This window comes from Mustela nigripes, chromosome 12 (assembly GCF_022355385.1).
Source record: "Mustela nigripes isolate SB6536 chromosome 12, MUSNIG.SB6536, whole genome shotgun sequence".
Lineage (NCBI taxonomy): Eukaryota > Metazoa > Chordata > Mammalia > Carnivora > Mustelidae > Mustela > Mustela nigripes.
In genome coordinates this window covers 94,784,315-94,799,474 of record NC_081568.1, presented here as the reverse complement: position 1 = coordinate 94,799,474, position 15,160 = coordinate 94,784,315, and the positions used below count along the sequence as shown (strand labels likewise).

At 39.6% G+C, this 15,160-nt stretch overlaps 1 protein-coding gene across 9 annotated transcripts in view; it reads right to left on the bottom strand.

Moving 5' to 3' along the window:
* Nucleotides 1–15,160, bottom strand: part of MAST4 (microtubule associated serine/threonine kinase family member 4) — a 554,271-nt gene that overhangs the window by 73,098 nt on the left and 466,013 nt on the right. For all 9 annotated transcript variants that reach the window (XM_059417990.1, XM_059417992.1, XM_059417991.1 and 6 more), the window contains one exon: nucleotides 2,226–2,295. In XM_059417990.1, the coding sequence (XP_059273973.1) occupies nucleotides 2,226–2,295 (70 nt within the window). The remainder of the gene's footprint in view (nucleotides 1–2,225; nucleotides 2,296–15,160) is intronic.

Sequence of the window (15,160 nt, the reverse complement as noted above, 5' to 3'; positions counted from 1 at the left end):
TCTCAGAATGATATTACTTCTTAAAGTCTCAAAAATGCACACCGGAATGGAATGGAATGGAGACCCATGAGTGGTCTTTCCTGAATAAAAATGAACTTTACAAAGGAGGAGAGAGACATCAGATGTTAAATAAAAACACATCAATTTTAGTTTTTATAAGCAAATGCAGGGTTCTGTTTACTTGAATAAAAGTTTAAAAAGATGATCACTCATGCCCCAATCTAAATTAATATTTTTTGAAGAGTGTGGAGGGAGTTCCATCTGGAAATTCATGCAAAATGAACTACAGGTCTCCTGTGATAATCTTCTGTCATGGTTTCTGGTTTATTTGTCAAAAATTAACATGCCTGGGGGTTGTGTACCTTTTTAAATAGCAGGGAAACCAGATTCATCTGTCCTCCAGTCACCCACTTAATTATCAGATTCTCTTCATTTTTATAAATCTGGCAGGATTAAGAGACTATGATTTCTGTCATGTTTAAACGCACACTATAATGAGATTTGCATTTTTCTTATTACTTAAAGTAATTAAACACATTCTTTTAAAGACTATGGTGGGTTCTTGTTCATCCATTTTTGTAAGATTTTCATTTCCACTTAGATGAGTAGCACTATCATGAATTAATATCTACTGGGTGAACATAGGCTTTGTGGGACCAGTAATTTTCACCTTTTCTTTATAGTGCTTAGAACAAGTTCCTAAAAGAAGAGAAGTTGAACTGGGGAAAAAGTCAGGGTGGGGGTCTCAAGCTCCTTAGAGAGCCTGTCTTATGGTTCTGGTGTCCTGCCCATGATGGAGAATAGGTACTTTCCACACACAGGCACCTGCCATATGGTGGGGGATGTGTAATACTTACAAGGGATATCAGTTACAGAGAATTTGGGAAATAGTGCCAACAGGTCCTCTTCTTTGGATATAGTAATGTAAGTACGTTATGTGCTGACCAATGGCAGTGGGCTCACTGCAGGTTTCGCTAGTCAGGAACACGTGTTAAAACAAATCTGTTTTTTTTTTTTAAACCTACACATGTGTCTTTATTAAGTGCTATGTTAACCCACTTCCTGGGTGGAAGTGCCTGAGGAAAATGAGCAAGTATGCTGGACATGTCAACCATAAATGAATTCAACCTGAATATTCAGCGACCCAGCTGATGAAGGTCGGTTGTTTTCTGTTTTTCCCGGAGCAGGAGGGGCGAGGGTGTATGAGAGGGGTGACAGAACCCAGGAGGGTGAAGGTTGGAATCAGACAGGGAGATGTACACTGATCCCACAAATAGAACACAGAAAATGTAGCTGTGTAGACTCCTCTCACTTGGAGAAGTCACAGAAGAAGATCCAGAACCTGTAGGATTTCACGTTATGGCACAGGCCTATGATCCTCCTAATTCACAACAAGACTTCCTTGTGGCTCAATGACCCAGATAGAACACATGTATCTTCAGCGCTTGGTATCAAATTCTAACTAAGATATGAACAGAAAACATTAACTATCCTATAGTCCATGCGTGGCTTTATCTCAAAGGGATCACAAATTGGTGGCTTCGTGCTCTCAAGTAAAGATGCATCTTAGAGTTCATACCCTCTGATCTCAAGAAGGTGATTTAAAAAAGAAAAAGTATTTCAATAACAACAATAACAGTTGTATCAGGACACAGAGATGAGTCAAGTCCTTGTAACATAAGTTTGGGTAGTTCCGTAAAAATCTGCTAAACCTCAAGCATGTACAAGGCAATGCTTGTACACATACACACAAACACATACACACCCCCAACACATAATGGTATCAGTAAGATAAGAAAACATTAATAAGCCTGATCTTTATCCCTTCAGTCAAGAATAATTTAAAAAACAGGGCAATCTCTTCCCTGTTGGACTAAATCTACAAAATAACAATAGGTGAGAGTCTTACATGTTAAGAGAGAAAAAAGGAAACCATCACCTCTCGCCCTCACTGGGAGCCCAGCGTCTGTGTGGGACCAAGAGAGGTACATGGAACTCTAACCTGAGTCAGAAATCATTATTAAACCGTTAAAGCATGAGTGTTTTCAACAAAGTTGGGTGGCGGTGTGAAGCTATCTTTGGCCAGGGAGCTTCAGAGGCCATATATAATACGCGGGATCTCATAGGCAGAAGGCAGGGGAACAGGCGGGAATGAGGAAGAGGGAATTCAGGAGACACGCTTCTCGACATAACACTTTACTGTTTGACCCACAGAAAGTCCTCACCTCCGTGCAAATGAGAAATGGGCTGAGGCACTGGGGGAGAAATTTCTTGGACTATCTTGAGGGCTGTTTCCTGTAAAGAGAAAGAGGGGGAAAAAAATCACAACATGATTTTATTTTTGTAACATTATCCACATCCAGGATCGTCTTCTTTCTAGTAATACGTTTCTGTACATTCTCATCCCACATTCCTCTCTTCAAAAATGCTTCAGTTTTCCTTGGAGTGGGGGATGGGAGTGGGGGGGGGGGGGGAGAGTGAGGGAAAGGCCTTGAGTCCCAGCACAGTGTTCTGAGGGTGCAAGATATATGAACAAGCACATCCATCCATCACCAAGCAGCAGTCTCCCAGGGGTTAATAACCTAAACATTTCCGTCCTAAAGAATAATGTATATATAAATGTCTTGCTTCTCAGTCTTCCAGATGTTAACATCTGAAGCGACAGGACAGTTGTGGAGGCCTATGCTTCACCTGGTGGTGGGGATGGGGCTTTCTATTTTGGGAAGCAGCCTCAGGATTTTTTATTTACGGAAACCAAGTACTCAAAAATAAATCCCTGTAAATCCATGTTTTAAAAGCAGAAATGTCAGTATGCATCACAAAATACTGGGAAGAACCCAGTCATTTGGACCTATTTCTCCAATGACCCAGATCTAGCCCCTAAAGCTATTTTCTTCAACACCGCCCCCCAACCCCAGTTCGAAGCATCTGGGCTGTGACTGGCCAGGCAGACGTTCAAAGCCACTACCCCACAAAGGCTTTTTTTTTCTCAGAGAGTGTTTTCCTTGCATCCCACGGAGGCGGGTGAGCACAGACCGCTCGCTGCAAAGAGCACAGCTCCTTGGGGGCTTGTTACTTCCTCCATCAGAACACCCAACCTGCTGCTGGTCATTGAGAATGCGTGGTAGGCAGCTGGTGAGGGACAGCTCAGGACAGCCCAGACCACCCGGCTTCCCTCCGCGTGTTTAATTAGATTGGCAGAATTATCTGAGGACCGGAGGGAACTGTATGTAGCTGGTTTAAAGGAGGAGGTGAGGAAAGGTTGCAGGCTAGCCTTATACTGTCTTGAAACATGGAGAATAAATCAGGAAGCTGTGTTTAATCCCTACCAGCCAGCCAGTTCCCACATTACTGATTTCAGAAATGGAAGTGACAACTGTGGCAAGGTGTGAGGAATACAAGACTGCAGTACCTAGCTGCAAACAATGCATCGCCTGCGTGCAAATAAGAAGAGACCAACCCATTAGTGTTACCTTGAGGACTTCTGGGCTGGTTACATCTGTACTGAAATTTTTCGATTAACTTAAGGTTGCAAATTTTATAGAGATGTTGTCAACGGATGCCATTAACTTTATGACAGACAGCACAATTAAAGCCATTTGACTAGGAAGCACTGAAAAGCCTGTTTCTTTATGGACAGAGACTCTAGAAGAACTTTTCTCTCTTTTGTAATGAAATTTATCATGTCTCTGCATCTGTTGTTCCTTGGGCCCCTGGAGAAATGGATTCTGCTTTTGCTATCCAGTAATCCAGGACTCTTTTTGTCCATCTATCTACACGGCTAAAGTAAGTTCCATCAACTTTTCCCAATAGCCTTCGTTCCCACCACCCTGTCTTTTCCCATCTTAGCTTATATATTATTCTTTGTAGCCTTAAAAGATCTTGAAAAATTCAAGATAGCTAAAAATTCTTGATTCTGAAAGGGAGATGAATCTAATGCCAGAAATCTTAGTGTGGATTTTGTTTATTTGGAAAAAGAGTTCACTTTGCTCACATCCCATATAGAGCAAACTACCAGTAAGTTATCAGGAAAAACAGAAGAATTGATTGTTGGAAGCCAAGGTATGATCAGTTTAGTAATTCCTGCTACCGAATTCACTAAGAGTAAATAATAAGATCCATGAAACTTAATACCAAACTCTTAGCTCCAGGTTCTTTTAGAAAGTGAACACTGTATCTGGAGATTATGATGAGATCAACTAGAACTAGAGAGAGCTTACTGCCTATTTTCAACACTCTGAAGAAGGGAGAAACAGGAGTTAACTTAAAACCCTTTTCACGTTTAGAGATTTTAATGACTGGTCCCCAGGAAGCCATGTAACATCTTATAATACATGGCAACTGATCCCTTTGAAGATGAACAGGCTGAGACAAAGATATATAGAGGTAGGTTAATTTAACTCTGCTCTTAATGAAAACAAAACAAAACAAAACAAAAAAACCAACGCTACCATAACCATTTCTAATCTTTGGGTTTTTGCCTCTCCATTTCACGCTAATTTTCTAAGCCCATCGATTGAAAATGTTTCTCATCCACCCCCACATTGCTATAGAATCAAACCCAAATTCCCACATTTTTAACTTCAAGACTACAGGGCCATCTGCATAATCTTGTTCCTAACAGATCTTTCTTCCTGTTTCATGGCAGCTCTAAAGCCAGGTTTAAATGCCAATGTGTGCACACATGCACACCCCTCCCCACTTCCCTGCCTATCACAAAGGTTCTTAAATGGAGTGGGATATTAGAGAAAATGATGGTGGCCTGAACTAGAATACCTGATAATTCATTACAGATAAGAGATTACAGCTTAACCTGAGGACAGCTGGGCAAGCTCAACAGAAGAATGGAAAAACCTCAGGAAGGGGACAGAAACCACCCAAAAAGAGCAGGATGATACAGTAGGGATAGACACTCTGGCAGCAGGAGATCCAGACTGGTATAGCCAATGAGCGTGAGCTATGTTTACTGGTATTAACCAGGGTAGGGCCTTACGAGACATCAGCAGGCAAGAGAGAGACGCTAGAGATTTTAATCTGGCATGAACGTGTTGGGTGGACAGGTGAGTGGCCAAAGAAGGGAAGTTTAGGAGCGTAGATTAGGACATGGAAGGCCAACAGAAAAAACATCTTTGTGAGCAAACCAAGCATAATTAGTGATGCAGTAGAAATGAAGTGATGAAAATATTCTAGGTTACCAGCGACCCACATTTGGAAATTTTGAGAGAGAAGAAGTGGAGTGGTTGTGATAGGACAGGAAAAGGGTGGATGAATCTGTAGATTTTTGTGTTATTACAGAATATTCCTCCATCTTCCTTCGGGAGAGGTAAAAAGATTAGGAGATTAGATGGGTGGGAGTTAATCTTCGTTTCTGTTTTTGTTGTGTTTTGATTTTAGAGAGGATAGGACAGAGCGAGAGTGAGAGCAACAGCGAGCGAGTGAGCGAGAGAGAGAGAGAGAGACAGACAGACAGACGAGAGAGAGAGAGAATCTTAAGCAGGCTCCACATCCAGCAGGACCCAGGACCCTTGAGATCATGATCTAAGCAGAAATCAAGAGTCAGACGCTTAACCACCAAAGACACCCGGGCACTGCTGGGAGTTAATCTTTGAAGTCTGTGATCTTATTTGAAAGAAAAATTGATTTCTATGTTACCTACTCAGTCTCTGAGGCCTGGGGGACATACTTTTGTTATACAGTGAAGAAAATACCACTCATTTAGAACAGATTAAATTATATATGTATTCTTAAGAAATGAGGACCAGGCTGCTGTGGACATGCCCAGCAAGCCTCCAGGATGAGAAAGCAAGACGGACTGAAACCAGAGTCCTATACATGACCTTCACTCCTCACAGCACTGCTCTCTGAATTCATCCACCCATCTGCAAAGCAATACCTGAGAGGCTTTCCAATGAAAACTGGTGCCAGTTAATTCTCTGCCCATATGTGCAGCCCTTGCTTATAACTCAAATCCTGCTGCTCCCAGGGATTTGCTGGCTCTTGGATCTTTGAGTGCTAGGACACTTCATAGACCGCTGTTATCACTGCTGATGTTTTTGACCTGGTAAAGCAAACCTTAGCAGTGGTCAGGCATTTGGTAGGTAATTAATGCTAGGGTCCCGGGGGTGGGGTGGGGGGAGGACTAGCACAGCCAGTATACAAGCAGTATAACAAAATGGGACTTTACCTCATGGCTCTGCACAGGGTGCCTCATTTTCAAGGCAGTTATGGTTTAGAAAGTGATTTCCAGATTAATTAAATTGTTTGATTGCTTTGTAATTAGGTTGGAGAAGTCCTGTGTCTTTACCACAGAGAAACAAGCTGCAAATCTTTTTAAAAGGCATATGCTGTACCCACCACAGATTATTAATGTGCTTTTAATAGCTGTCTGTTCACAAAATGATAGTTTCTGGTTGCCTTGATTTTTCTATCTGGACTGAGGGAATCCAAGAAATAATGATAATTGCCGTCTGAAACTCCTGGTGGATCAAAGAGTAAGCCCCCCATTTGAATCCTTGTTGTCATTACTTGATGATCAGCTTAAATGACTTGTGGCGTTTTACGCTGTAACAATCAATACCATGGTTCCTGTCGCTTTGTAGGAGACTCTGAGTAACATACTGCCATTGCTGTAGAGTGTAAGACCAAACCTGCAAGTATCAAACCTAGCATCTCCTTCCAAGATGAATTTCAGCAGATAAGATGGGCACGGGAACAGTTAGGCAGGAACCTCAGGCTGAGTGAGCTTGCAAAGACAGTAGTTCCCAACACCTGACCCTTTTGACTCTAGCCTAACAGACCGAGCTAATACAAGAAAAGTTAAGTCTTCCTCTCACTTAGACAGCTGACTCAGCAACTGGCTCCTCTCCAGATACGATTGTGGAATATTAATTAAAGCTGGGCAGCTGTTTAGAGTCTAAGTGGACACAGAAAAACCTTGCTTGGCCTTCTGTGGAATTGTCTCTGGGTAGTCTGTGAGGGGTCTAGAGCAAGCCAATGAGTAGAAGTAGACTCATCTGCCTGGTTTTCAAGTAAATACAAGATTGCAGACAATGAACCAAAACTGTCATAAAATCTCGGTTCTCTGAACTTGTTTTGGTTTCCCCTGTCCCTCATTGCTTACTGATCGATCCTTCCAGAAGCTAAGACCACTACTATCATTTGATTCATTCATTCAACAAATATGTATCAATCCTCCACACCATGTAGAGGGCAATAAGATTTGACTTACATTTTAGAAAGATCCATCTGGTGTTCTGTGGCCTATGGGCTATAAGCAGGTGTGAGCAGAAGCAGGGAGATCGGTTAGGAGGCTACGAGCTCAGACAAGCTAAGGAATGATACTCTGGGTGGGGTGACTTAAGATCTCAGGTGCTTTCTGGCACTAGAACAAATAGGACTGGCTGAAAACTGGACTGAGTGGAATGATAAGGGAAACAGAAGAAACCAAGAGGACTCCTAGATTCTAAGACTAAGCCAGTGAGTAAGATGGTAGCATTAACTGAGACAGGAAAGACCAAGGGGAGGATAGGGTTTGAAAGTGTGAGACAGGGCGCCTGGGTGGCTCAGTGGGTTAAAGCCGCTGCCTTCGGCTCAGGTCATGATCCCAGGGTCCTGGGATCGAGCCCCACATCGGGCTCTCTGCTCAGCAGGGAGCCTGCTTCTTCCTCTCTCTCTGCCTGCCTCTCTGCCTACTTGTGATCTCTGCCTGTCAAATAAATAAATAAAATCTTTAAAAAAAAAAAAAAAAGAAAGTGTGAGACAGAACTAAGAACATAACTCCATTATCTGAGTGGGTATTAGGCTCTTTCACTTACAGAGACACCACATCAAATAATTTCAAATATATCAAAATGTACTCATATGCAATTATATATAACAATGTTATACTTAGTTGCAGTTCTCATGTAACATTTATATTAATTATGTAAAAATTCTGTTATATAAAAATTCTGTTATAGTTGTTACTGTACTTGAGAGCAGGTAACATTTTTCTGCTCACATTTTTAAATGCCTAACAGACTGAATAATCCTGATCTGAGTCAGACACTCAAACCACTCAAGAGTGCTAGTGAAGGGTTTATAGAGAAGGAAAATTCTATAGGCTAAATATTGAAGATTGAGTAATGATAACTTCAATCACTGTCTGTGTCACCACAGGTAAAACCAAATGGAATTTAACAACGTGTATTCTCTTCCCTTTCTCTCTTCCTCTAATTGCTATTTCTAAATATTTGATGGGGAGGATAAGCTTTAGTTATACATGTAGATACACACAAAGTGTATTTTGAATTCTCAGTGCCCAACCTAGTCTCTAAGATATAGAAAACTAGAAACATACAGCTTTTTAAACCAAATAATTATGTATTAAGATCTTTTTGTTCACAGCTTTGGGCTACGTACTATAACAGATTAAGTGGCGAACAAGACCCAAAGAGCTAAAAATCTGATAGAGGCCGCTAACTCTAGATATCAGCCAGCTCTAGACTCATCTTGCAAAACCAATTCTGGATCCAAATTCATGTGAAAAAGAAGTGTTCTTAAGCCAAAGCTCTTAAATGTATCAAAATTACTTACTAAAAATGAACGCTCAATGACAATACCATATGGAGAATGTACTGTGTCACAGCAGACTGTTGAGAAATGGACACAGCATGCTTTCTAAGGAATGACTGATGAGGCTGGAGGTGGAAAACATGCAGGGAGTAAAAGAGAGATCCAATAACAGGTCAATTTCTATGTCATAAGACTCCCAATGATGCCTATTGTCTCCATTTTATGAAGCTGGTCCTCTGGAATTTGTGTACTCTATTTGAAATGCTGTGGCACTGACACGAATCCCTTGGAGATGTGTTATAATGGGTTCTTGAGAATGTTTTAGCTTTTCATTGACCCTTCCTTATTACTCTGAATTGATGTCACATCTCAAGGTGATCCCGAGTAAAGACCGGTGAATGTCAAGAATGATGAAGAAAGTTGATTTTTAGTTGTGTATTTTCCTCCCATCTACAGTAATTCATCTCCCCACAATAGAGAAAAGATTATTTTGAGTCTTTGTTTAAAGTTGCTGAGTAGCACTGGTGAGGTCAAGGAAGGGGAGTTAATAACATAGCCACTGTAACAGATACTCCTAACTTTCATGCAATTTTATGAAACTCGATGCATTCCTTCATCTTAGATAATTAATTAGTATCTGAAACAGGATAAAAGACTAAGTTAAAGAATGTAACCTACGGTGCATGTTTTCTTTTTCTGTCATACACGAAGGGATCTCAATTCTTTAACATAATTAGATACAAAGAATATCCCTTTTTACTTAGAAGAGTAGGGTGGGTGCCATCAGGAAATTGGTTCTTCTCAGATTGTTTGCTTCAACTGCTCAGTAATTTCTAGTCAAAGAGCAAGTATTTAAATGACATGGTGCATATGCATATATCTTGCTAAATATAACCTGAATGTAATCTCTATTATATATAAATCTGAATGTATCTCTATTATATAAATCTCTATTACTTTTTCCTTTCAGTTCTTCATAGTTAAAAAAAAAATACATTTTCGACTTAAGAGGGTCCCATTTAACAAATACTAAATGTTTCTTTGGCTGCTGGTACACCAGTATTCTATCTGAAAGAAGCAAAATACATACATTTTTTCTTTTAATAGTTACCTAATCATTTTCAGTGAGTAACTCCAGAAACAGGTTCAGACTTAAAAGAATCAAAGACATTCAATTCTACTGCTTCATTATAAAATAATATGCTATGTGCCAAGTATCTAACAATTCAGAATTGTGACTCTGAGTTCCCATAAACCATAATGATGTTGGAAATTCCCTGGCCCTGAGACTTTGCTCTAATATTTTTCTTTCACTCTTCTCTTTCATGTCCTTGTATCAATAAACAGTTCTCATCTGCAGTGCATAAGAGACTCACTTGGGAAGCTTTAAAAATGGGATTATGGACATTGGGGAGGGTATGTGCTTTGGTGAGTGCTGTGAAGTGTGTAAACCTGGTGATTCACAGACCTATACCCCTGGGGATAAAAATATATGTTTATAAAAAATAAAAAATTAATAATTCAAAAAAAAATGCTGATATCCAGGCCCTAACATGACCCTTTTTAAATGAAGTGATTGTAATATGCCAGGACTCAGAAGCATGACCTTAGAATTTGCTTATATACTATAAATCAAATTCGAAACATCCACTCGTCCCTCAGACCACTTAACCAGGAAGTTTGGATATATATTTTTTTTCACTTCCCCATGTCATTCTATAGTGCAACTTCCCTCCTTGTCTCAGGTACAATAATAGTTCAATGTTCCTTTTACAGATTCACTTCATGTGACCTCCAAGTATTGTCCAAATAGGACTAATGCTTGAAATTCCTCCCCTATCAATCCAAACAAAGAGTATCCTACCATGTGAACACGCTGGAAATCCCACCTGCCCACATGTGTTCTCTGAGGTTAATCAAATAAATGATATACTTCCTTTACCCAGTCCTACTGCTACCCTTCACTTCATTATTCTCACTCTATTATTTCTTCTATACTCACTTCCTTACTTCCACAATTTTTCGCTTTTTTCAAACAGGGTGTAACATCCCACCCAAGCTTAGCTGTGTATCACTCCTATATTCCTAAATTAAGTCTAAAAGTCTCTGTAAAAGGAAAACATAAGAAAAAAAATTCATTCACCATAATCCTTTTTTTTTTTTTTGTCTTTTAAAGATTTAATTTATTTATTTGACAATGAGAGACACAGTGAGAGAGGGAACACAAGCAGGGGGAGTGGGAGAGGGAGAAGCAGGCTTCCTGCCGAGCAGGGAGCCTGATGCAGGGCTCGATCCCAGGACTCTGGGACCATGACCTGAGCTGAAGGCAGATGCTTAACAACTGAGCCACCCAGGCACCTCCACTGACCATAATCTTGCTTACACTTTTACTATCAAGTCTTAATCTTTTGATTACCCAAAGTTAAACACCAGTTTTCATTTCAATCACCACCTAATAGTATATGAGTGAAATATTTGCCTTAAGACTATATTCCCTGCTTTCATTTTCTCATGGCAGAATGCCCAGTATTTGGTTCATGTAGTACCAGAATTTTAAAAATTATTAGGACAGTTAAAATCAATTCACGGGGCCTCAAGGCAACATGTGATTATCAGAAGAAAAAATAACATCACTCTAATCATTCCAATCATTCCTTCTTACAAAAAAACAGGACTGGGGGCACCTGGGAGGCTCAGTTGGTTAAGCGTCTGACTCTTGGTTTCAGGTCAGGTCATGATCTCAGGGTCATAAGACAGAGTCCTGTGTGGGGCTCCAAGCTCAGCACAGAGTCTGCTTGAGATTCTGTCTTTCCCTCTCCTTCTGCCCCTTACCCATCTCACGGGAGTATGTGTGTGTGCATGCGCTCTCTCTCTTTCTCTCTCTCAAGATAAGAAAAAAATCTTTAAAAAAATTTAGAAAACAAATGAACATGATTTGGTCTTTTCCATGACAGAGATGTGCCCATTCAGGTCCTTATTCTATGTATGTTCTATACATGTATCTAGGGCATTTTTAGCATACAATCCTAAATTATGATGGATGGGGTGAGGGAGCTTATTTCAAACCACAGACAACCCTGAGATTCTCTGCACAAATACAAACTTTTAGAAAATCACTAACTTCAGGAGTCACAACTATTAATTACAATGTGTTGAACCCTTCAGGTATGTTCAGGGGCACTGAGGTAGGAAATAAAGTTGTGACTACTCTTCTTGAACCGCATGACTAGGTATCTATGGCCCTCTGAAAGAAAAAATTAGGTACAAAATTTAATCACATATTAAATCATATGACAAATAGTTACGTAACTAAATTTCAATACCAGAAATTGTAACGCTGCTAGAAGAAAACAGGGAAAAGCTTCTTGACATGAGTTTGACAACAATTTTTGGAATACAACACAACATCAACAAAATAAAAAATAAGACTACATCAAACTTTCTAAAACACTTCTACAAAGCAAAAGAAACAGCACAATGAAAAGGCAACCTCTCAAATGGAAGAAAATATCTGCAAACTACCCATCTGGTAATATATAAGGACCTCATACAACTCAATAACAAAAACAACAAAAAATTTTTTTTTTAATGTGCAAATACCTTAGACATTTTTCCAAAAAAGATGTATAGATCAAGAGAGAAATGAAAAAAAAAATGCTCAACATCACTAATCATCAGAGAAATATAAACCAAAATCATAATGATCAGGGAAATACAAATCAAAATCATAATGATATCACCTCACATCTATCAGAATAACTATTATCAAAAAGACGAGAGACCACAAATGTTGGCAAGGATGTGGAGAAAAAGAAATCTTCATGCATAACTGCTGGAAGTGTAAACTGATGCAGCCACTATGGAAAACAGGACAAAGATTCCTCAAAAAAAAAATCAAAAATAGAATTATCACATGAAACAAAAATCCCATCTTGGGGTACTTCTCCAAAGATAATGAAATCACTACTTGTAGGTATTTACCCAAAGTTAATGAAATCACTATCTCTGCACCCCAAGTTTACTGTAGCTTTACTTACATAAACATATGTAACAACATATGGTAACAACCTAAGTGTCCCCTGATGAATGAGGCAACTGTGGTTGTCTCATAAAAGAATATTATTCAATCATAAAAAAGGATACCCTGTCTGTTGCAATAACACATATGGAACTTGAGGGTCTTATGCTAGGTGAAATAAGCCAGAGAAAGACAGATACTATATTTTCTCACTTACATGTCGAGTCTAAAAATCCCGAGTTCATAAGGGCAGAGTGTCAAATGGTGGCTGCCAGTGCCTGGGGGATACGGTGAGATGTTGTTCAAAAGGTACACATTGTATGTAGAAGGTGAGTTCTGATAATAATGTAAAGTATAGTGACTGTAATTTACATATTGCAATACAAACTTGAAAGTTTACAGAACAGATCTTAAATGCTACCACGACGCACACAAAAATGATAATTACGTGAGGGGATGACAGTTGGAACTAACCCTATTGTGGCAGTCATTTTACAATACATCAAACCAACATGTTGTATATGTCATATATGTTAATGATCAATAATGTCTCCATAAAGCTTGGGGAAGGTAAGCCAATATACGCTGGGTATGTCATTAGATCCATTAAGTATAAGATCATTGGTACTGGTGGCTTCCTTCAAGTGATGTTGGCGATGATGATGGGTGAAATGGAATATTGGCAATTCTGGAGACTGTGTTTGAGACTAGAGCTCTGTGTTCTAGAATACCTGAGGGCCACTCACTTTCTGTGTGAGGTGAAGCGTGACAGTAAGGCAGACGAGTGCCTGGAGTTCAACAGGAAAATATTGACATGACAGACTCTTGGTAGCCTTTGGAGGAAGTCAGATGAGTCAGACCATCCCTGACCACAAGGCTCTCTCACATTAGACAAGGAAGAAAGATGGAAACAGAACATAATAAGATCCTGCACTCATGTGGTATAAATAAAATGAGGGAACCATGCATTCAGAAGAGGGATGGAAGGCCATACAGAGGCAACCTCCGATCTGAACCTCCAGGGAAAATGGTAGATGAAAGACTGAAAGGAAAGGAGACTTCTGAAGCAGAGGAAACTGAACAAGCAAAGGGACAGAGTACAAAAGAGAAGGCCTAATTTACCTACTCTAGTTTTACTACAAAAGCAATTATACAGACACAGTAAAAAAAAAAACAAAAAACAAAAAACAAATGGTTCAAGAAAGGACACAATAAAGACTAAAAATTTCTCCCGAAGTCTGACTTCCATTCACTGATTCATTCAGACATTTACTATAAGCTCAAGCATCATGTAAGGCAGCAGGTTCTGGGCTTCTGTGCCCATATCCCAATCCCCAATTCTACTCTTCAGGTGCAACCTCTTTCAATAGGGTATGGATCTATCTAGAAATACATATAGATGTGCAAGCATGTACTATGAATAAAAAAAAAAAATCCCAAAAGAATACCATGCCATTTATTTGTGTATGTATAGTTTTAAATTTGCTTTTTTCTTCATAATCTACATCTTTCTGTACCACCACACCGATATCTGTCATCATCTTTATCATCAAATAAAATTCCAGTATGTCATAATTTACTTCGTTTCCTATTAATGGATATTAGACTGATGTCAATGCTTTGAAGATTCAGTATCTTGTAAATACTTTCTGGAGGAGGTCACTCAGAGGATGTGACCTCCACTGGATCCGGAAGGGACCCAGGTAATTGGAGGCTGCAGATCCCCTCCGTGGTCCACGGAATGTATACTCTGCTCACCGTTCCCATAGGTAAAGGTCTTCCAAGGACAGAGCCCTGAGAGAGAGCTGGGCTAAATATATGACTGAACCCAGTTACATCTTCTATGTAAACTTGTAAGATTCTGGTCACGAGGCACATACCTGCTCCCCTGGAGGCCCCTCAAGGCTGCCTTGTAAATAAGTTCCCTTGCTCTTAAAGCTGCCACTGGCCAATCTGCAGCGTGAGTGATCCTGAGGATTTTTTAAAAATATGTTAACTCTGTTTCATTCTCTACAAACTACCTGGCTCAAACTTTCTTCTTCCGAATTGTTAGGTTAGTCTTTTTTTTTTTTTTTAATTGATTCATTCTGTTTTTGTATTTTTACACTGAGGCAATTCTGTTAATGCACTGAAGATGTTCCATTTGTTCTTATCTTTTTATGTTGGTTATGTTATTTTTCCAAGGAGAAATTTTTGTTTAACCAAATTTATATCAACCATTGTCCTTTATGACTTTAGGTCTTGTACCTTGCTTTAGGTCTTCTCCACTTCCAAAGTCTTTCCTTAATGCAGCCATGCTTTCTTCTAGTACTTTTATGGTTTCTTGTTAATCAAGTTTTTTTCTGTATCTACACGGGATTTATTTGTGTATGGATGGAGGTAGCAGTCCAGTTTATTTATTTTCTAAATGACTAATCAGCAGATTCAAGATCATTTATTGGCCTTAACAATCTACATTTTCCCCAATGATTTAAGCAAGGCACATTTAAGGACTGCCAAGTCATTGGTGTCATGGAAGCAAAGTTGTAGGAATTAAGGCAGGGCAGGGCGGTGAATGGTGGGAAGCACAAAGAATGAATGAACATCAAA